General features: G+C 49.7%; 6 protein-coding genes across 6 annotated transcripts; 3 read left to right on the top strand and 3 right to left on the bottom strand.

Annotated features, from left to right (window-relative positions):
- Positions 1-239: 239 nt before the first annotated feature.
- HO173_007790 (uncharacterized protein) lies at positions 240-4,970 on the bottom strand (the record flags this gene model as incomplete). The annotated part of the gene is made up of 5 exons (XM_037309690.1): positions 240-2,868; positions 2,928-4,387; positions 4,437-4,503; positions 4,560-4,743; positions 4,847-4,970. 5 exons carry the CDS (start codon positions 4,968-4,970, stop codon positions 240-242), a joined length of 4,464 nt encoding a protein of 1,487 aa, XP_037163367.1.
- Positions 4,971-5,497: 527 nt separating this feature from the next.
- On the bottom strand, positions 5,498-6,689 carry HO173_007789 (uncharacterized protein; the record flags this gene model as incomplete). The annotated part of the gene is made up of 3 exons (XM_037309689.1): positions 5,498-5,705; positions 5,775-6,605; positions 6,661-6,689. The coding sequence occupies 3 exons, from the start codon at positions 6,687-6,689 to the stop codon at positions 5,498-5,500; spliced, it is 1,068 nt and encodes a 355-aa protein (XP_037163366.1).
- Positions 6,690-8,470: 1,781 nt separating this feature from the next.
- HO173_007788 (uncharacterized protein) lies at positions 8,471-12,683 on the bottom strand (the record flags this gene model as incomplete). Its single annotated transcript, XM_037309688.1, has 2 exons — positions 8,471-12,268; positions 12,321-12,683. The coding sequence occupies 2 exons, from the start codon at positions 12,681-12,683 to the stop codon at positions 8,471-8,473; spliced, it is 4,161 nt and encodes a 1,386-aa protein (XP_037163365.1).
- Positions 12,684-13,106: 423 nt separating this feature from the next.
- HO173_007787 (uncharacterized protein) lies at positions 13,107-13,875 on the top strand (the record flags this gene model as incomplete). The annotated part of the gene is made up of 2 exons (XM_037309687.1): positions 13,107-13,189; positions 13,272-13,875. The coding sequence occupies 2 exons, from the start codon at positions 13,107-13,109 to the stop codon at positions 13,873-13,875; spliced, it is 687 nt and encodes a 228-aa protein (XP_037163364.1).
- Positions 13,876-13,957: 82 nt separating this feature from the next.
- Positions 13,958-14,668, top strand: HO173_007786 (uncharacterized protein; the record flags this gene model as incomplete). The annotated part of the gene is made up of 1 exon (XM_037309686.1): positions 13,958-14,668. The coding sequence occupies one exon, from the start codon at positions 13,958-13,960 to the stop codon at positions 14,666-14,668; it is 711 nt and encodes a 236-aa protein (XP_037163363.1).
- A 1,916-nt stretch (positions 14,669-16,584) lies between these two features.
- On the top strand, positions 16,585-21,165 carry HO173_007785 (uncharacterized protein; the record flags this gene model as incomplete). Its single annotated transcript, XM_037309685.1, has 5 exons — positions 16,585-16,830; positions 16,925-18,026; positions 18,101-20,175; positions 20,234-20,320; positions 20,371-21,165. The coding sequence occupies 5 exons, from the start codon at positions 16,585-16,587 to the stop codon at positions 21,163-21,165; spliced, it is 4,305 nt and encodes a 1,434-aa protein (XP_037163362.1).
- Positions 21,166-21,620: the final 455 nt, after the last annotated feature.

The raw sequence follows: 21,620 nt of genomic DNA, 5'->3' as shown, positions 1-21,620 counted from the left end.
GTTGGCTCACCCAATCCTCTACAATGACTTGGAGACGGGGAAAGATCATCAGCAAATCATCTTTTCTGTTACGTTATCGTTAAAACCTCAAAAGGTGGGTATGTGGGCTCAAATCCTCGCCTTAACAGATCTGAAGACCCGTGAAGGCGCCTCGCTATGCTAGCAACCAAGCAAATCGCCATGCCATAGCTAACAGCAATGGGTAAATTAGCCCTGAACTTGTGAAGTGAAAATGGTCATCAGTCATCGATTACATGAATCTGGACTTCTTCAAAGTCGCTTGAAGCCGCCTTAGCAGACTTTTTCCTCCGCTTCGGCGGCTCCTTGCGCTCTTCGCGCCGTTCTGATGGCTTCTCAATCGTGAAAACCATGTCCTCCTTCTCCGGTGCTTCCTCAACTTCTCTTCGATCTTCTTTGCCATTTTTTCTACGCTTGGAGCGCTCATTACGCTCACCCTGCAGGTCAGACAGCCCATGTGTACTGTCAGAGATGATAGTGAAATTTGCTGAGACTGGTGCTGGGTCCGCATTGGTAGCCGGAACGATCGTAGCTGGTGTATTCGTTATTTTCGCATTTTTATGCGATGTATTGGATTTTTGTGAGTCTGGGATCTCGCTCGGTAACTTAGGAGACTTTTCTTTCTCGAACGAAAGTGGAACGGGATTGACTATCCTGGAGTAATTCGATTCAGGGTAGCTCTGTTTCGCCGAGGAGAACGAAGGATAGGTAATGCTTGTAGGAGCTGACACCCTTCGCTGGCTCTGGCTGTCGACCACGATGACAGACGGGTCATCCCATTGAACTGCTGGAGCCTCTTCGTCAACCCCACCATCGTGTATATCCGTTTCGTCATGGTCTGAGTTGTACAGACGCTGATATTCTGCGCTTTTCTGCATTTCTCGCTCGTTGGTCTGTAAGAGTTCCTCGAGCACATCATCTTTCTTGTCAAGATTCTCCTTCTCACAGCGGCGGGTAGTCTCGAATGCTCCACTTTCTGTTCCTGAGATGCCCAACAAGGAAGGTTCAGGTACCTTGCTCGTCGTGGTTGGGACCATTTCCGCACCGTTGGCTTTACCAAATCCTTTTTGGGCAATCTTCGCTTGATCTGGAGCACGCGATGGGCTCGATACTAGCTTCTTATCCTCCATTCCAGCGACCTTCCCTGACTTTTTAGCGCTTTCCTCCCTCCGCTCGTTCGTTTGGATCTCATGCAGCTCTCGGACTTGATTGCGAACGCTTGCTCGTAGGTCACCGGGCACAAGCTTTGTCCAATCTTTTTCCTCATGTGTTTGTTGGATAGTCTTCGTGATGAAATCCTTAGGATCTGTCTCGAGACTGAGGAATGTGTCCACATAGCCGAGTAGGAACACGCCACAGTCCGAAAAATTGTCCTGTTGAGGAATCCGCTTCGCATTGACACCCTTCATCTGTGACTCCTCAAACTCCATGCCGCGCTTTGCTTTGGCCTCCTCACGCAAATAGTCTTTGAGTATCCTAATAGTTGGGCCGCGGGCTTGTCCGAGTGAGTCGAACGTTATTATGGCTGGTTTATTTGGATCAACCTTGGTAATCGGGGCTGGCAGCGCCTTCCGTTTGCTCTTTCTGGACTTCGCTGCAGCTTTGGGTTCTTCGTGTTGGTACTCGATAAGATCTTTTACCTCATCGCCTTGTCCCTCGGAGGGTGCTGGATGATTCTCAGCTTCCGTAGAAGCGGCAAATCCAGGCATAGTATCTTCGATCTGGGAATCAAGCATTTCCTTATCTTCGGAGGCCGGACGTGCCTTTTTTGGGCCGTCGGTGTCGTAGAGACCTAGTTCGTCGCCTGCAGCCAATCCTGCATCATTGTCCAAACTCATTTGTGAGAACGAATTCCTTGTATCCCTTTCGTTTGGCTCCTTCGCACTTGGAAATAAGTTTTCGGACTCGTCACCACCCGGCTGATCTGTAGGGCTTGATGCACGCTCTTCCGTTTTTGGTCCTTGCTTTGACACGGCACGACCATTTTCGATTGGCAAAGTAGCCTCATCCTCAGGCATTGCCAAGTCGCGATCCAGAGCAGGCAGATTGCAAATTATAGCAAGGTACCAATGGGCCTGTTCGTTAATAGGTACTATGATGTAGTCGTAGGTGAAAAGATCCACAGACCTAGTCCACTTCTGCACACCCTCGTAATTGAAACGCTTTCTGCCTTTGTGAGTGTTTGTCAAAGTTGCAAAGAAAAATGTGTTGAAGAAGTAAACTCTCTTGGCAAGTTCTGGTCTCTCTTCCTCAAGTCTTTGTTCTAGGTAGCGTAGGTAGAAGCTTATGAGGTTGTCATTGAGGAATTCACCTTCGTCTAGACGTTCAAGATCAGACCACTCCACAGTAGTTTTCTTCTTGCCAACCTTGGGGTACGTCAGAGGCCTTTTCCAGGGGTCACCTAGACCGTGTTTCACGGAGTACTTTTCTTTCTCGGGTATCCCATCCAAATTTGAGAGGAGACTCTCGCCGTCATGGACACCTGAGTTTCTGGTCGACCGCCGCGGATTCAGATGCTCATTATGGGCTGGCTTGACTTTTGCAAAGATTCTTTTGATACCACTTTCCTCTGGAAGCCCGTCAGGCATTGCTAGCACACGCGGTTCGGGCCGTTCAGCGGCAATGTCAGTGTCATGGGTGGCATTGTGTACCAGCTCATCGACTATCGAAGACTTTGACTGCTGGCGGCTAGCCTTGTCAGTGTCCAAAGGGGCTAGGTACTTGCTGGAATCGTTACGCTGTCTGCTATAGGTAATTATCTCTACTTCTTCCGGCCTATAGCTTTTTGTCGCACCATGTAGGGTGCGCAGCTCTGATCGTCTCTTCTCGAAAATCTTCTGCATGTATTCACTATTTGAAGCTGTTAGATTTGGTGCATGACAAACCCCTCAAGTGCCCCAACTACATACCTAGACCTGCCAACCACGGCGAGGGCCCTCGGATTCTGTAGTCGCTGAAGTAGAATTGGGACATCGCGTTCAGACGCGAGTTCGAGATCCAAGACGTTATCTTCCGTCCCGCTTCTCGACGATTGTAGGCGTACCCTGACTCCCGGATTCTCCCACACGACTCTGTTCAACTTCTTAGGCTGAATTCGAAGACTACTGTGGGTGGTACGGATACGCTCGCCACACTGCTGGATATAGTATTCTTCCTGTTTCTGGTCGTGCACAAGGCCAAGGTCTTCATTTTTGTAAAGAGCTCCCGGAAGGCTGATTGCAGCAAGAGCAACGGACCAGGGCGGCCTTGCCTCTTGGCCAAGAGGTCCTGGACGGGAAGGACGTCCACGATCTCGGCTCTTGGCATTGAAGCGGGCGAAATCCGACTTCACTGTGCTCGGTGCCCAGACTGCAAGATCGTCCATGGGGGTTGTAGCTCTGAGGGTTGATGACGAATGCTTCGAAGGACTTGTCGAACGCATGTCTTTGGCGATAAACACCGCATCCGGATCTGCGTTTTGCCCAACAGTGGTTGGTGCCGACTGAAGTTCATCCGCGTCGGAGCTGGCATTGGCATCTGAGCCACGACGCGTGCCATCGGTAGCAATGAAAATCTGTGCAAGGCCTGGAGACTTTTCTCTAGTTAAATTCTGGGTAACAAGCTTCTGCTTGACGTTACCGTCCGATCGAGGTGCAGGAAGCCCAGGCTTGTTGAAAAAAGGGGATTGTGTTGGGTTGCCTTGCTCTTTGAGTGACCTTGAAGTGTTTGAACTGGTACCTTTAATTGTAGGAGGTGGCTGCCTAGCCGTACCCCGATACGTAGGACGGGGGGCAAATTTTGAATTGGTGTTGGTGATTTGAGACTCGTCTCCTGATATGTCTATCGGATTGGACATTGGTGAACGTTTTGGTGATGATGGAAGCAGGTCATGGTCAGGTTGGTGCTTTCCATTCTCACTACGACGCTGCCTCTTGCTTTTCGGTCTACTATCCATCATTTTCTCCAAATTTCTGTATTCGGAGGAACCATTTCTCTTCAGTGGGAGGCCCGATACCTGGCTATTTGCAGAAGCAGACGGAGCTAGACTGGGGACTTGGCTGGTGCCTTGGCTAGCGTGGAAGGATATTGCATGGGGTGACAATTGATCCAAAGGGTCTGTCTGGCCTGAGCTTGCCGGGCTAGCCTGGCGATCCAACTTCCGTCGTTTGGCTGAAGGGGGTGTAGGAAGGGTTTCATCCCGCTCATTCGTGTTTGATATAGATTTTACGTTGCTCCCTCTGTGTATCTCCACTGCTAAAACTCGCTGAGTTCCACCTGTTGGGTTTAGGTTGGGCGCTGCCTTCCGATTCACTGCTGGGCCGGCAGGGAATGGATCTCTGGAGAGAGTATTCCTTGGCTGAGGCCCTCTCGGGAGTCCTCTCGGGAGCATCTTCCTCCAGTCAGCATTGAAAAAGGTCACCGACCAGACCGAAACCAACCTTTCCGAACATACCACCATGTCTTGTTACTGGTTTTGCGATGGAAACAGCTTCTGGATCATCTTTGCTGAAGGACCAAATCAGTACTAGGTTCGAGCCCTGGAGCAACCGAGGATCTCATACCCTGAGCCTCCTAAAAGTCGAATCTCCTCGTCAGTAGGGGCCGAAAGTTGATCAAAGTAAGCTCTTTTTTCCGCTTCTGCGTTTGAAATTTGTCGAGAGCGGGACATCCGATCCACTTCTGGCAGGAGCGATTGTGTCGACCTTTCTCCAGCATTGAGATGAATTTCAAGGTGTGTATTTTTGTCTGGTGGTCGAAGTGTGAGTGGAAGTTACGAATTGTGTAGGTGAAATGATAACTGTTGCTTGAGGAGCCTTGATGCATGAAGACATCAAGCGCCGGGACTTACCGAGAGCCGCTCCGTTAGCTTTGTTGCTGCGGAAATTTGCAACTTTCTCCATGCCTCTTCTAATACCGCGAACATCCACGAATTTGGCACTTATAGACTCAGCGTCCGGAGTTTCTGGATCCATGCTGAGATATGTTTTGAAAGTAAAAGTTCTCATCCAATGATGGTGACACTGGGAAAGTCAAGCAAATGATACACGTTGAACGTGTAACGTCAGACAGAGATGGAGCACGGTCATTTGCACTTCGCCTGTTCTGGCTGCAGAAAAGACAGGCCGTTACCGTGTTAGAGGGGTGGGACATCGAGGAGACCGAAAGCAAGGCTCGTAAACTGTTGAACAAAGGCTACAGTCAGGCAGCAGGCCTTAAGTGAATTAAGTCGGAGAAGCGCGATAATCTCAGTACTGCCCTTAATCACTTCATTCGCGCCGTCTCCCGTAGTAAGTTCCACACATCAATCATGTGCATTGTGGTCTGTGGACCGTGGCCTGTGGACTGGATGAGTTACAGCTATCCAACCTGCAGTACTAGTACAGGATATGCCCAGTCCAATCAATACTCATCGAAAATGCAAAACAGTGTGGCTTCGCTAATGACATACATGCAGTCGCTTTGAAACTCATCAATTATCGTACACAACCCTACACAGGGATCATGCTGCTGTTCCCCTTGGCTTCTCCGGAGCCGAATCTTCATTGATGGTCTCCCTCCTCTTGGCTTGGCCGTGGTGTGGTCCAGAGCCAGTACCCTTCTCATGGCGTGCTTGATCGATTGCTGAGCGTTGGGCTATGCTGTCGTCGTGGCTTTTCCAGACGATGCTGGTGTCTGCGGGGAAAGCGAGGAGGCGCTTGATCGTCTCACTAGAGGATGGGATGTCAGTGAACAGACGTACGGCGTATGGCGGGATAGAGAAATTGGTGTTGACGTACCGAATCTTGATATTACGCCCACCATCGATCCTCGTCCAGACACTCAGCACATCCTCGCCGCTTCTTACACTCAACACAGCACCGCAGACCTCCTCACCAGCCTCAGCGAATTGGTCGCCCACAATTGCCAGAAGCAAATCCTCCCAGTATCTGTCCGAGACACCTTTCTTCAGCCTGATGATCCATTTGCCTCCTCTCTTATTTTCGTCGTCCTCCCATACTGGCCTAATGCCCTTCTTGAAGATGTGATAGTCGGAGACTGAGGGTAAAGTTGATGGTCGCTTGAGGTGAGTGTAAACTGTCCAGAATGCCTCGACAGAAGAGAAGTATGCGAGAGGTATAGTCGATTTTTCGTAGTCGGAGTATTTAGACGTTGGAGGTCGGTACCATACGATCCAAGTGGACTTAAGAGAGTGCTCTGAAGGTGTAGTGGATGACTTGTTGTTCAAAGATAATGCTGAGGGGTTCGTCTTGACATCTGACCCAACGCTGTCTTTCTCCTTCTCCCGCTTCTCGCCAGCGGCAGTCGAAGGTGTGGAGTTGCCGAAGTCAAGAGAAGTCCCTGGAGTCCTTGGTGTCTTCGCAGAAGATCCAAATGATGCAAAAGCCCCAGATCCAAGACCAAAAGCTGATGAGGCACCACTTGTAGGCGAAGCAGCATTCGTGGTTGTTAAGGGAGCAATGCCATTAAATGGATTGGATTTGCTGCTAAAAGACCCTTCCCCGCCGCCAAAGCGCTTCGCAGGTTGGTATGGACGAGAATTCTCAGACTTTGTGTTCTCTTTGTTGGCGCTGTTTGAGTTGGATGTGGAGAGGGCAAGCTTGCTGGAGCTGTCGAACGCACCAAGTCAGTATTTGGGGGCAATTGGTGCTGGTGTAAGCTTACTTCGACCGGCGCTGCCATAAATTGTCCATGAACACTACAGGACCTAGACTTGGAGATTGTGGGAGCCAAAAGAACCCGAATGATGTTACATGCGCTTCTTTGCCAAAATGCGAGTATGCGCTCGAGTCACAAATGTACTTTAGAATCAGTCGTTGGAGATTCTTGGATCTGTTGGGCTTCTATTGCAGGATATGGAGGACTTTAGAGGCCTATGGTTGAAGTAGAGCGTGTGTTTGGGAGGTATTCAGATTATATGGGTTCAATGATTGAAATTGTTGGAGCAAACACGGTTCCTACTTCAAAGTCTACAATTTTGGCGGTCAGGTACAGCGGTAGCGGCGGCTATACTCTTGGCACCTTGGCACTCTTGGCGTTTTTAGCCGCGACAAATATCATCCCCGATTGGCGAATTTTTCTTCTTTCCTTTAGTCAAGACCACCAACTCAAATCATCCCAGCTCGAGCTCAATCCTCACTCGGCTGGCGATTCCGATGGGTAGGTCAAGAATACGCTTAAGCCACTTCTAAAACCGTCATCACGAGGACCGCTTTGTGCGAGCTTCCCATGATGCGGTGACGACCTGTATGTTGGGACATATCTTCTGTGATAGGCATGCGTACCACCAGACAATGTGACTATTAGAGAAGAGGTCTGGCTGGATACTATGAGGCCAATTAATCTCGAGTGCTTGCGTGCATAGCCCATCGAGTGGGAAAAGAACATGAGCATGACTCACAACTAACGAAAAGAAATGGCAAAACAAACACAAAAAAATGAGCCCGATGTGGGGGTCGAACCCACAACCTTTGATTGTGGAACTTGTTAGAATTTGTTTGCTTTTAATAGTTGGGTCGGTATATACCTTGTGATTAAGAGTCACCTATCTCATGTTAGATATTGTCTTACTTCGCATATTAGATTATTAGTACGTACACGCTCTACCCTTTTTTTTGCTATTAGTGAAAATTACGAAGATTGATCGAGATGTTTCTTACGATTGAGCTAGAGCACCAAGTCAGTGAAGGAATTGAAACTGCCGATTGGTTTTTCCTTACCTAACCGGGCATTGGATGAGAAAGTTATCACTATTTGACTATATTTCTCACCAGGTATTCAATCGTTCAATCTCGAAGATTGTCTCAACGCAGATTCTTCTGTTCCTACCAGCACGAGATGGCTATCACATTTTCAGGTCTTTCGAAGATTACAGCCTCCTTTTATAGGCTTTTATCTTGCTTAACATCGCGCCATGGCTCATACAGCGAATTCTTCCACTCAATGGATTGTCTTATGAGGCATCAGGTTCATCAAAGGTCCGTGCACCCTACTGTTCAAGCCTCCTTCCCTCATCATATGAAGATGCAACACAGCTTCTGGTAGTCCGAAAAGCACAGCCACGTAATACACTCTTGCTTTACGCTTGGCGCTGGTTGTGCATGATGTTTAAAGGCAAAGACTGAGATTATATTGTAACACCCTCATTGTTCCATAATTCGTACTTCTTCGACGGCCGCTGATATGTGAACATATAATAGATGATGAGGTACGGTTTCTGTCTACCGGTCACATGCTGGCAATGCTACGATGGTTTCGGCGAACAGCGAGACAACCTACAACACTACCCTTGGAGAGGATGTGAGACCCATGGTCTCGAAGGAATAATAAGATCCATTCACACTTTACTACAGTAGCATGGTATGCGCTATACTTCAGTCGCTTGAACGCTCACTTCGCAAGCTAAACCATGTTAACATTGTACGTTGCGAGGCCACACTAATGCACACAAAGTTAGAAGCCATCATCATGCATGTCACCTTCTATCTCTATAAGCCTTCCCATCCCTCAATTCATGCGCGCTCCCTTGAGTCTCATCCGGCTCTCCCAGCCCACCGATAAAGAGTGTGCCGGAGCGCGACTCTCGAGCGCTTTCTGACCTCCCATTCGCGTCCTTCGCCCCTCTTGCTCGCAAGACACGCTTTGGAGCCTCTATGCTCTCATGCACCACCTCCCTCTCTTCCACAACATCCAGACCTAAGGCACGCTTTTTCATTGATTCTCTTCTTTTGGCTTGTGAGCCAGGCAGATCGACACCTAAGCCCTCAATCTCCTCTTTTTTGATTGGTGCATCGCTCTTGTCTCCACCTGCTTTGGATTTCGTGGTCTTAGCCGTACCGTTAGGCTTCTTGTATTCAGGCACTGCATTCTCGAATCGCTTTCTCGCATCATCACCAAGGCTAGCCCACCAATCCCATAACCCACGGGCAAACCCTCTTTCCTCGGCTCCGAGCTCGACAGGTGGCCCACGTATTTGCACATCAGCCCCTTTGCGAAAGACTGCCCATGAACTACTCTCGGTGCTGAGTAGCGACAGACGCCTTTGGAAATGTTGGACTTTGAGCTCGCGTAACAAGAGGGCGTCACCTTTGTCCACGAGAGGAAAGCATCGGTTATTAGGTCGGAATATCTGTGCTGTGGTGATGGAGTGTTGTAATGCTGAGGACGAGGGATCGGTGATATAAAGAGTTTGGGTGTAATCTCTTGGTCCCGAGGTGGCACGGGTGACTGGCGTGCTAGATAGGGCGATGGCGAGGATGTCGACAGTCGTTGCAAAGTGTGATGTCAAAGTCGCAAGAGGCACAAAGTACGAAAGGTTTGTGCGAAAGCCTGGAGGAGGTGGTTGAGAAGGTGGGAGATATTGAGGAGACGATTGTATCGAGGAGATGTAGTTCGGCTGTGGGGAGCGTATGAACGTTTTCGCGAGTGGTTTTTCGGGAGTCTGAGGCAGCTGTCTACCACCAATCTTCGGAATTTCTGTTTGCGCTTCTCTTTCCGGCGAGCTCTCTGCTTCACTTTCATCCTCACTGTCTGGGACAACCTGGCTAGACTGCTTAGGCGCAAACCATGGATCTAGGACACTGGCGTCGCTCGATCGGGGTTTTGGGCTTTGGTTTGATAGCCTTCGCATCTCCTTCAACTTCTCAATCAACGCCGATGTCTTTTTGGGTGGCGCGGTTGTCTCGAAAAGGGTCGGTACTTCTATAGGAGCAAGCGGCTGCGGAGGCACGACTCCAGCAGAAGTGCCTTGTGTCAGTCGAGGTGTTGGTAGGGTGTCACCCTCTGACGTGAGATGGAGTGATACGGATGATGGCTGGGATATAAAGTCTGTTCGTTGTGTTGAGCTCGGTGTCAAAAGTTGGCTCTTTGACTTTATGCCTTCAAACGAATCGGGTACGGTTGAAGGCAATTCGTCTATAGGTATTGACTTGAGCTCGGTTTCTGCTATTGGCGATCGCTTGAGACGAGGCTCCTTTTTGGCTGATAGCTCGTGTTCCTTACTTTGAAGTCTTGCCTCCTGTAGTCGCTGGAATTGGGCCTCCTCTGTTAATGAAAGCTCTTTTTCATACCCTTCAATTATCGCTGCTGGAGACTGCTTGCGAGAACCCTCCCGTTCAGGTTCAAAAGCCTCTTCATGAGCTTCCGACCCTATCCGGATATCTACAGGCGGGAGCTCCTCGACCACCGCGACAGACTTGAGCACTAGTCGCGTAGAGGCTGGGGGAGTCGATAGACGATATGCCTCATATTTCAATGTCTGTTGCTCATTTCCAGCATCAGAGTCTAACGGCAAAGGGGTTTCGTGGGCTGACACCTTGTTTGTTGGTGCGAACTCGGAATCATCCTTATCGACGAGCGCTTGTAAGTCTTCCTGGCCAATGTTTTGAGGACTGATGTCGTTTTCGTCACCACTCTCCAAATCAATGATCTCGACTGTGGTCTGTTGGATTTCTGAGGTCAACATGCCCACACTTTCGGCGCGGTCCCTGACGTCGTGACTTTGAGTAGGGAGGATCTTCGAGTCCTCTTGCGGTAGCCTTGCATCTAGCGCCATTTCCTGTTGACGTGTATTTGGTGATTCATGTCGCACTGCTGAATCAGCTAGATCTTTCTCCAGGCTCGTCTCTAGAGTGTCTTCCTCATCAAAAGCCCCTGACAAGTCATCTTTTTCTCGACTAGAAGATGGGGACTCTTCCTCTAGAAATTCGGCTGGGCACTGTTCGGGAACCAACTCAGGCGCAGCTTCGTCATCGGGAGTTTCTGGAGATCTAAGCATAAGCTCTTCTTGAGATTCTTGACTTTCGAACTGGTTGGAAGACGATGACGGATTGCTTGGGGATCGCTGCACAGCATTCTCATCCTGAAGGCTGTCGACATCTCTCATAGAACCTACGTCGTCAGCAAGCAAATTTGCGGGAGCTGGATTCTTCGTGGCTTCGTCGTCAAGTTCTCCAGCTTCTGGACTCCCGAGCTGGTCAAGAAAGGGCAGTCGCACACCCGGACGTGGCTGTGCAGCATCGTGGCCCTCAAGCATGTCGATATCTTCCCCAGACCCTACGTTATCAGAAAGCAACAAATCAGCGGCCGAGTCTCCTGAAATCGATGGTTTTTCAGCTTCGTTTTCTATCTGCTCAACATCACTCTGAAGGGGAGACGGGATGTCCCTAGCATCGTCAGTGTTCAGGCGATCAGCTTCTACTCCTTCTTCGATTCTGTTGATGACACTTGGAGACGGGGCAAACTCTGCGGGTGGCGGAGGGCGGGAGAAAGTCGATCCGTCAAGGCCAAAGTCAGACGTATGACCGCTGTACATGGCAAGGTTGCTTTGTCCGGACTCGGACTGCTCGTCAAATAGGCTGTCAGATTCCTGATGAGATGCGTTATCGGATACTTGGTCCGACTCCCCATCCGGCTCTTGATAGCTTTCGGGCGCAGACGAAGAGGAAGCCGAAGACGATATTTCAATAGGCGCTGAAGGTGAAGTTTGCGCGATTTGGGCCCGCTCCTGGGAAACCTCATGGCCCACATAATCTGCCTTGTAGATAGCACTCGTCGGTCTAGGAATACTGTTGTCGACTTCCCCGTGCTCTTCTAGTATTTCAACCTTGTTAAGATCGGTATTCGTCGTATGCGGAGTTATTCCCGTAATAATAGTAGTCATCCCGCCATTTTCATCTTTAGCGACCTCGTCTACCATATGTCTACCACCGTCGACTTGGCTGAGCAAAATAGACGATTCTTCCCTCTCTTGAACAGACATATCTTTGACAGTAGGGTCATCTTCAGACTGGGCTCTCAGCTCACCACGATCAGTCAACGCGTTCGTCGCTACACTTGAAGGTGACCTTGCGTCATGCGCTTCTTGAACAAGTGATTGGACATCCTCTCCTTTGGGTCTGTCCTGAGCTGGCGGTCTCGAAGGACTGGCAACATCGAGCGGCGGAATTTCAGGTTCCTTTTCAGGGCTCGGCGTCCGCTCTGCGAATCGCCATTGGCCGCTACCACGCCCAAACTTGGTACGCTTTTTCCGGTCGTTGTCTGGGAAGTCTTCCTGTGCGAATGGATCATAGTCTGTAGCGAGGAAATGGCTGCGTTTAAGGAAAGCGGGAGACGCCCAGACCTGGGAATTAAGTTGAGGTCTACCAGTTGAGGTTGCGAAGTGGTTGTTATGGGGTGGAGACTGGGCTGGGGTCGAGGTCTGAACAGAGGGTTCAGGCGACGGGCTTGGGTGGTCAATATCGAGGGGTATAGCCTGTTGCGAAGGGCGCTGGATCTGATAGAAAATATTGAGTAGCGATTCTGTGGCGCTCTCGTAGCCCTCTTACCTGTAGCACCAGGCGTTCCCCAAATTGTAGCTCCCAGTCAATCCCTCTCCCCGGCGTCTGAACTGTTGTAGTATGTTTTGCCCAATGCGCGCCCTTCAGGCTCAATAGAAGCTGATCTCCACTGCTTATACCAGATCTTGCCACAGCCTTTGCGCTTGAGCCTTGGAAGTGAACACGGACTTGTCCTCGATTTGAACGGAGGCGAAAGTCTGGCTCCACGAGCAGAAGGCTGGACGTCTTCTTGGATGACGCATAGGGCCAGATGAGGGTGACAATGCCCGTGACAAAAGATGCGTCAGGTCTAAGGTCCGGGTTCAACTCTGCGATTGGCGTGCTCGACGGCACGGTTGTGGGCGATGCCATGGTTCGAGACCGTGGTCATCATATTGCTCGACGGGGTCGCGTCATAAAATCTAGCTTGATCTTACAACGGACAACTGCTTCAATTGCAATCAGGATAGAAGCTGGAGGTCTCGAGTAAATTGATTGGCGGGGCGGAAACGCGGACGCGAACAAAGAGTCTTGTTCTTTTTCTTTTCGCGGACTTCACCTCTCCTGGTCATGACTACTGCGACTTTCCATGCCTCGTGTATAGAGTCTTTCTTTCTATAAACTTAGTGTTCACGCAATGATTACTTGATGATGTAGTGGATATACGTTTGAAGCGGTGCTTTCGTCGTTTTTTAGTCCCCGAGGCTCATTTACTCTTGTAGCTGCACAAAAATCTGAGAGTTCCTTTTCAATTGATTCATTCATTTATCTTGAAAGAGTATCTCAATACTGGCCATGGGTTCTTACGGCGGGGAGAGACGTAAGGTCAAAGACATTTGCGTCGTTGGGGCTGGTCCCGCTGGAATTGGCGCATCAAAGTACGTCTTGGATTATCTACTCCCCATTCGTGTGATACTAGATTCCTTCAAGGCTCTTACGTCATTGATGGGATGCGTACAGATATCTCCTTGCCGAGAACTGCTTCGATACCATCGACGTCTTTGAGCAGCAAGCTTCTTTTGGTGGCGTCTGGAATTATTCGAACGACCCCATCGACACGATTGATATTCCTCAGACCAATCCACATCAGCCTTTGGACGAACCAATCTGGCGCCCTTGCTCAAATCCAAATGGCGTCGCAAACGGTGCACAAAAAGCAACATTTGTGTCACCAATGTACGAGCGTTTAGAGACCAATATTCCACACAGTATCATGAAGTTTTCCGATATGCCTTCACTGGAAGACCACCAGCTTTTCCCAAGCCGAGAAGTTGTCACACAGTACCTTGAAGACTATGGCGAGGATGTTAAGCATCTTGTGTCGTTTCAGACTCAAGTGATGGACATTAGCCAGACACGACCAGGAGCTCACCAAGTCCGGCTCAAAGACCTCCGGACCAATACAGTCTACGGAAAAAATATACGATGCTGTTGTGGTGGCCAATGGACATTACACTGTGCCCATCCTACCGAAGATCAAAGGGATCGAGAAGTGGAATCAAACAAGTCCAGGCGTTATCTCGCACACCAAGTTTTACCGAAGACCAAAGCCTTTTGCCGATAAGAAGGTCATCATTGTTGGCAACGCCGCCTCTGGTACTGATATTGCTTCTCAAATTGGAGCGGTCTGCAAACGCCCACTTCTGATGTCTCAGAGGTCAGTGTCAATTTTGGCCTTTGCTGCGGGCTATAAAGAAAATGTCCCAGAGATAGCGGAGTTCCTGCCAGTTTCTCATGGTACAAGAGCTGTGCGTTTTGCGGATGGTCGAGTGGAGGAAGATGTTGATGCGATTTTATTCGCTACAGGCTACTACTATTCTTTTCCATTTCTTTCCTCTTCGCTTGAATCTAAACTCATATCAACAGGGGAAAGAGTACAGCATCTGTACAAGCATTTGTTCTATATAGATGATCCTACTATAGCTTTCATCGGTCTTCCTGCGAAGATCATTCCTTTCCGAACAGCCGAAGGGCAAGGGGCCGTCGTAGCTCGCGTATGGGCTGATAGGCTTGATCTTCCTTCGACGTCGGAGATGAGTAGGTGGGAAGAGGACGTCGTCGCGGAACACGGTGTTGGCAGATCGTTTCATGTTCTGTCATTTCCAAAAGACATCGACTACCATAATGAACTAGTAGATTGGGCAACGCGTGCTACTGGTCGAGGAGGCAAGATGTCAATGAGATGGTCAGCGAAAGAAAGATGGGCGAGAGAGAGGTTTCCGGCTATAAAGAAGGCCTTTGCAGATGAAGGGGATGCTCGTCATGATATCAAGACTTTACAGGAGCTCGGGTTTGATTACGATGCGTGGCTCAGGGAGCAACTTCCACAGAATGGCGTAGAAGCAGGACATTCCTAAATCCTCTTGACTCCCAAGATTCATTGGTCTATTGCTGTGTCAACAATCCAGATTATTACATCGAAAATCTGAATGCTTTCTTGTAACCTGATTTTGTGTTTGATGATAGACATGCTTCTGAACGAAAAGCACCTTCACATGTAAACATCAATTTGAAGGGAGCTCGAATTATCCGGTCCGCTTTACTATCAAAGATTGCCGAAAACATCGAGTCTTATTCTGAATGATACTACCTCATCCTTGCAGATTTCTGCCTGTGGTAGCACCTGATCAAAGGAAGGTGAGACTTGTGGAGGTGGAAAACCCACATGCTAAGTTCACCAATGGAAGGAAAGCCCCTCAATCATATTAAAGATCTATAGGTCAAGAACCATGGAGACGGAGATCAACACATCACACGTATCTGGAATGACAGTTCCTCCCCTCTTAGACCTCCTAGCAGACATCCACCGCGCCATAGCCGAGCAGTGTGGAGTTCAAGAAACCTTCGAATTGTGACGAGTCTCAAAGGCCTGGAGAGCTGCTTGCATTCCTTGAATATATCTCCAAATTGATCTGAGCAACCCACCAAAAGAGGATTGCCTGTACAGCCATAGCTATGGGTCAATGTTCTGACAGTGTCAGGTATACTATTGTCACTTCAAAAATGGGTATAGAGACAAGAACGCTCCTCACGGACTTTGCTGGACCAGATCGAATACGCCCATACGTTCATGAGCTTGCCTGAACAGAGCTGCCACGGACTAAATATTGCTATCTTCGGAAAAATGGCAACTGCTTGAGCCAGCCTGGACTGGGCTACTCTTTAAAGGTTTAATTACATGTGATGCACCGTCTTGACATCCAACTATCTGATGACCACGACCCGACAACATCACGGCATCCCAAATGAGGGCCTTTCCGCAACGCAACTTCCATACGGCTGGGAGGACCTATGAAGTGGAGTTTCGCGGCGTCAATACTACAGTCCGTCGATACAGCCAGAGCCGAGAGCAGTAGTCGGACCCAATTTGGAAATACCCGTGAACGAATCGTGCAAGACTTTCGATCCGACAGTATAGAAATTTGCCATAGGAAGAATAGGTTGCCTCTTATTACGATGTTATTGGAAAACGAATCTCTGCTGCTTGTCAGCCGCCAACTGCTACTACTGTTTCTGTCTGCTCGCTTTCCCGCTTATCCATGGAGCATCTCGAGATCTTTTGTGCTTCGAGATCTCCATTTTGAACATTCGTGAGGCAAAGCTTCTCGATCCAGCTCCCCGGGTACCTTTTCTTTGACGCCTCTTTACTAGACTGCGTCTTCCAATTGAACCACTCCCCTGCCCACGCCCCGTTCACCCAAGTAGGACCACTGCATACGGTCAAAGAAACGAGTCGCTGTGTCCTCAAGGCTCTTGTTATCGATTCTTCGTTTTGTAATATCAGTACATACATACTCCGAGAAAATGCAGAAAATGCAATGAAAATGTGTATCTTGAAAAACCCTGATACTATACTCTGCCTACGCCACCCATTAAAAGTCATAAACAGCGAGACGCGCCATGTAAAAGAAGAAGCTTGAAGTAGTAGATAAGGAGTTTTGTTGTCCTCAATCCAAGAAAACCAGTGCATGAAGCCAACATCAGTTATGGAATAACAAGTACCTGTTCCAACGAAAAACAGCGCATGAACAATGTGTGGTGAACAAACGGACTAGGTAATCGGCTAGTCGATAGCTAGCGCGTTTTTTTGATCAGCGCTAACCAGATTCGTCAAAGCATCGCATTCACTTCCGCTCACCTTCTCCGATATCACAAGACGACCTATGTGAGTATATGCACTGCTGCTTAATGGCCATTGAAACCCCCAATTGAGATGTATAGACACCCCAAATGTCTTCAGTAGATTCCCGCAACCAATCATGTCAATTGCATAATGAGTTCTCGAAAACGCAGGAATAGTCCAGATCCAGGAACAGAGAGAACTCTATCGAAGAGAGCCAGGTTGCTGTCGGATCTCTGGCAATCTCAAGAAGAATCTGTAGAGCCTACGCAAGGGAGCCAGAGCAATCCTTCAAGCCCTGTGTACAGCATCAAAGCTATCATTGGAGAAAGGTCAACTCAGTATCTGATCGATTGGGCGGACGATCCCATAACCGGAGAAAGGTTCAAACCAGATTGGGTAGGTACAGATATCAGACATGCATTTCTGCCCTCTACATTATCTTCAGTGATTCGATAGTCTGCTTCTTTGGTAGGCGCTAACTATCAATTAGCAACCTAAGACGCACGTGAATACAGCCGCAGTAAAGGCTTGGGAACTAAAACACTCATCTGCCCTTCAAAGTCTCTCGGATAGACCTAAACGACAGAGACGAAGAAGAAGGCGGCCAGGTGCAAATAAAGATTGCACGACCAGTGACACAGTTGTCGAAACCCGAAGACCTCAGCCTCAGCATATCAGCGAGACTTCTTCTCACAAAACAAATAACAGCGACTCTCCAAACCACAATAGAAGCACATCAAGAATTTTGGAACATCCTCCATCCCACTCCAAATTCAACCCTCCCAATATCATTGTACAGGTCTCGCAGCACAGCAGTCTTGATAGAGGCCTATACGTTGCCTATCAATCTTCTCTATCCACTCAGGGAAACTCATCTTCGCTTCTACCACATCCAAATTCTGGACTTGGGGAATCTTCACCTGCTCCTGCCACATCTCCGCCACACAGCAACGGTATCATACCTGATTCACAGTCTCTTCCTGGATCTTCTAGCTACAACCCCACGTCAACCACGTCTTTAGCAGTGCTCAGCGCAGATCGGTCCCCACCAACCCACCAATCTCGTGTTTTGCAAAACAGCACTGACTTTGAGTTATCCACTTGTGGAGTTGCAGAGGCCAGCGATTCCATCGAAGATTCTTCAGCTGTCGTGCTAGCAGCTAGCGAGCCTTCTGTTATTACCTCTGAAAGGTCTAGATCTGAGCCAGCTCCAATCACAACAGAGTCGTCCTTAGAGTCTCCTTTCGGAGCTCGATTTCCTTCGCTACCTCGCAGTACCTCTGACCCTACCTCCACCCACCACGATCGACGCCGGCGCCGAGCCGTCGTCTCCGAGCATCCGAGTGATCATCATATTATACACGAACAGGTCATTCATAGTTCAGCAGACTTGCAGTCTCCTCTTCCAGCAGGAGCAGGGCATATTCAGCAGCGTCAAGGGTCTTCGGAAGTACAAGTCCCAGGATCTGCTGATCGAAGGTCACATCCAAGTCACGCGGTAGACCATAGCCTTACCGACAGTCTCGTCTTCCAGACACAAGTTCCTTTAGCTCTTGCAAGTCAAGGTTCTCGAATCTCTATCACGTCAGCAGGTACGTCCAACCGCGATCTGATACCTTCAAAGCAATTTTACGTGGAAAGAATTATAGACTTAGTTGCAATACAGAAGATCAATTGCAGAACGCACAGCCAAATTCACAAATTGTGGAGGAGGTTTCTGATATATCATCAAGGAGCGTAGCCAGATCAACGCGCAGAATCGATCCGCATCAGAGTACCTCTACGGCCGTCTCCGAAGCGAAAGAACGCCAAAGACGACGACGTTCTGCTGCCTTGGAAGTTTTTGCGGTTTCAGAAGATCCCAGCGACAATAGCCACCCCTCACAAGCCACAACAACAGACGACTCGATCTTGAGCCTACGAGACCCAAATTCGCAGTCAACCAAACAGAATCATCCAGAACCTTCAAAAGAAGGCATCACTGACCTTGAAGATCCCGTACGTGGCTCCACAAGGACTGACAGTTCATCAATCCCAGCCAGTCGAGTACAGCTGCCGGATACTTTGGACTCTCGAGAACCTCCTAAGCCACCATCGAGTTCAGAAGACATTATGTCTGACATGGCTCCGAACGAGAACGGCTTGCCTGAAGGCATGCAACCACTACGGATTAGAGCGACGCTCAAGAGAATCCGTGAAGACGGCGAAGCGAAGAGAGTGGCGGCGCGTAGTGGGAAGCGACAGCATTCCGAATCTTCTACATCTCGAGCGTCTCCATCGTTAACCCGAGATGATCATGAAGGCTCCCAAACGGCGACAAACGTTGGACCGTCATCGTTGGTCCCGGACCAACCAGAGCGATCGCAAGTATCAGCTGCTGGAGGGTCTCCAGATCCAAGCCTTGATAAGCAACCGAGACCGCCACTCTCGACTGCTAGACCCTCGCCTTCTGTGACGAGAGATGAGCTACGTGTGCGTGTCCAGTCACCAATTGCTGCACAGTCGTCGCGCTCCATAGCATCACCCTCAATCATTCCAGCGAAGGCTCCCTATCAAATTCAAGAAGAGCCAGAACGACTAGAGATTCAGCCGTCCATGATCCTGAAGGAGATTTCACTGCCAGCGCGCAATCCTCAATCGGCTCCCCACACTCCAACCACTCCGAGTAAGCTCTCGATGCACAAAGAGGCATCTCCACTGCAGAGCCAGACGACTACTCTCAAGGTGAGAAATTTGGGACCAAGGGAATTTGTCGTTACTCTGCCGATGCAACCCCGTATATTGAGTCAGTACGTGGACACCATTGAGTACCATTCACAAGCCATAAGCAGAAACATGACGGAAGAAAGGATCGGCGAAGAAATCGTGGAGAGGCTGAACACACTTTTGTATCGACTTGGCAATGTGGCTACCCATATCGGCCTCGAAGGTGGAGGACCAGGTAGCCAGGAAGAAATAAACCCCGAGGAAGAAGCGCTATATGCTGAGCTATCCAGCGAGAAATTCAAATTTCTGGGACACCTTTTGGCTCTTACTAAAGAGAGTCGAATAGATATTGCGGTAATTGCAAAGCCAGGCCATCTTCTGGATATCATTGAGATGTTTCTGAAAGGAAAAAATGTGTCTTATGTAAGACCAGACACGAAGACAAACGGACCGAGACCACAGAATCCAGATCAATCTGGATTGCAGGTGGTGAGTATCATACCCTCAGGGGAGGCCATCTCTTTTCCGCCTGTACAACTGATCATCGCGTTTGATGAAACGTTCAATGCGAAAGATACCCATATCACGGAATCGCGAGAACCTAGGGCAAGCGGTGATCAGTTGACACCCGTGATTCGACTGGTTGTGTACAGCTCTGTCGAGCACCTGGACCTGTGTTTAGCGCGCTCGCTAGAGCCTATCGACAGGATCCGCAAACTTATTTTCTGCGTTTGGCATACACAACGCTCGGTTGGTCAACTCGAACTTGACGAACCTGGTCCAGCAGCCAGTGCTCAACAAGTCTTTGAATTCTCCAACTCAGGCTTTGAAACATCCGCTTGGACTCTAGCAAACATCCGTCCCATCGAAAACCTGCCCATCATGGATTCCGACTCGTCCCTGTCCGACGCTATATCTGACATTTCAGACATCTACAAGCCTGAAGGAGCGCCCAAATACTATCCCAATCCGGTCCTGCCACTCATCACGAATCCAAAGAACCCAGATGCCCTTCCGCGTGCGGGGCGTCCTTTTGTAAGCCCCGTATTTGTTTGGAACCATGTCCGCTACCCGACTTGCTAACTATCTACAGGACCTCGAACATGGCGACTCTTTAGAAGTCCAAGCCAAGAAGCGGAAGATGCTTGCAGATTACAATGCAGGCCGACTCAACAGTCCTGTGAGTCCTCAACACAACCCTGCCTTTTCTGTGTCACTAACACTTCACAGCCTACCATCGAAAGCCTTACGGCAGATATCCAAGAATGCAAGGTCACTGAAAAGCTCTGGGAAGGCGAGAAGAAGCAGATGAACGAGAAAATCAAGAGCCTTGAATACTGGCACGAGCGCCGCCAGTACGACTACGAAGAATTGCGCGAGAAGGCCGGCAACCGCTACGCTACGATCCAAGAGCAAGCCGCTGAGCTTGAGAAGGCCAAGAGAGACAATGGCAGATCTCGAACCGAGATCCTAGCTCTCAAAGGCGAGCGTGGCACCCTTCAGAAAGACCTCACGGCCGCCCGTCTCGAGCTCGTCAACCACCCTGACCCGACGGTCCGCGACACAGCCATCAAAGACGCTCGGATCCGTGAGCTTGAAGCCGAGGTCCTCGCAAAGAACAAAAAGATGGACAACCTGACCAAAGACTGGGAGCTCACCAAACGCCTCTGGACCGACGCCTCCACCGCCGCCACCGCCGCGACCCGAGAACTCGCCGCCCTCGAAGCCAAGCAGCCCGGACTCCTCCGCCAGGCCGCCGAGAACGAGATCAAGCGGAAGGAGTTGAGGAACGACGGCACGATCACGGCCCTGCGGAAGGAGGTGGCCGTCCAGAAGGCCACGGTCCAGAGCCGGGACAACCTGATCCGCCGCAAGGAGGAGCAGATGGCGGAGCTGAAGCGCGGCCGGGGCGGCGTGCAGACGCGGGGCTCGAGCGTGCAGCCCCGTTCCCCCGCGGCGGCTCCCGCGGCGCGAGCCCCGCCGCCGGCATGCTCGGCGGGGGGGCCAAGGCGGCGAGCGGGTTGAGCAGTCGGTTGAATTCTTGACGGGTAGCTTGCTTTTGGGGGTCGGAGTGGAGCGGGGACGGTGGTTATTCATCAGGAAAGAGATAGAGAGAGGGGAGGGAGATGTGTGTGTTCTTATCAGGAGATGAAGTGACAATTTGCTGGGTGTTTCATGACAGTGGTATCTATCCGAGGGGCATAAAACAGGGAGGGAGATGTGTGTGTTCTTATCAAGAGATGAAGTGTCAATTTGCTGGGTATTTCATGACATCGTGGTAGTCTATCCGAGGGCATAAAACAGGGGGGTGGAGTGAGCCGTGTCGGTAGTAAACACATACAAGATTGGTAGTAAACACACATACAAGATTACATCTTCATCTTCTTCACATGATGACTATACAACATTCTTCCACCCTTGAAGATCGGACGACCCGATGCATCTTCACTCACTCACCCACTCACCCACTCCTAGCTCAT

Source organism: Letharia columbiana (assembly GCF_014066305.1).
Source record: "Letharia columbiana isolate WasteWater2 chromosome Unknown Sc0000026_s0, whole genome shotgun sequence".
Lineage (NCBI taxonomy): Eukaryota > Fungi > Ascomycota > Lecanoromycetes > Lecanorales > Parmeliaceae > Letharia > Letharia columbiana.
Note: the sequence above shows the minus strand (reverse complement) of the source record. Positions and strands in the feature narration are given on the sequence as shown.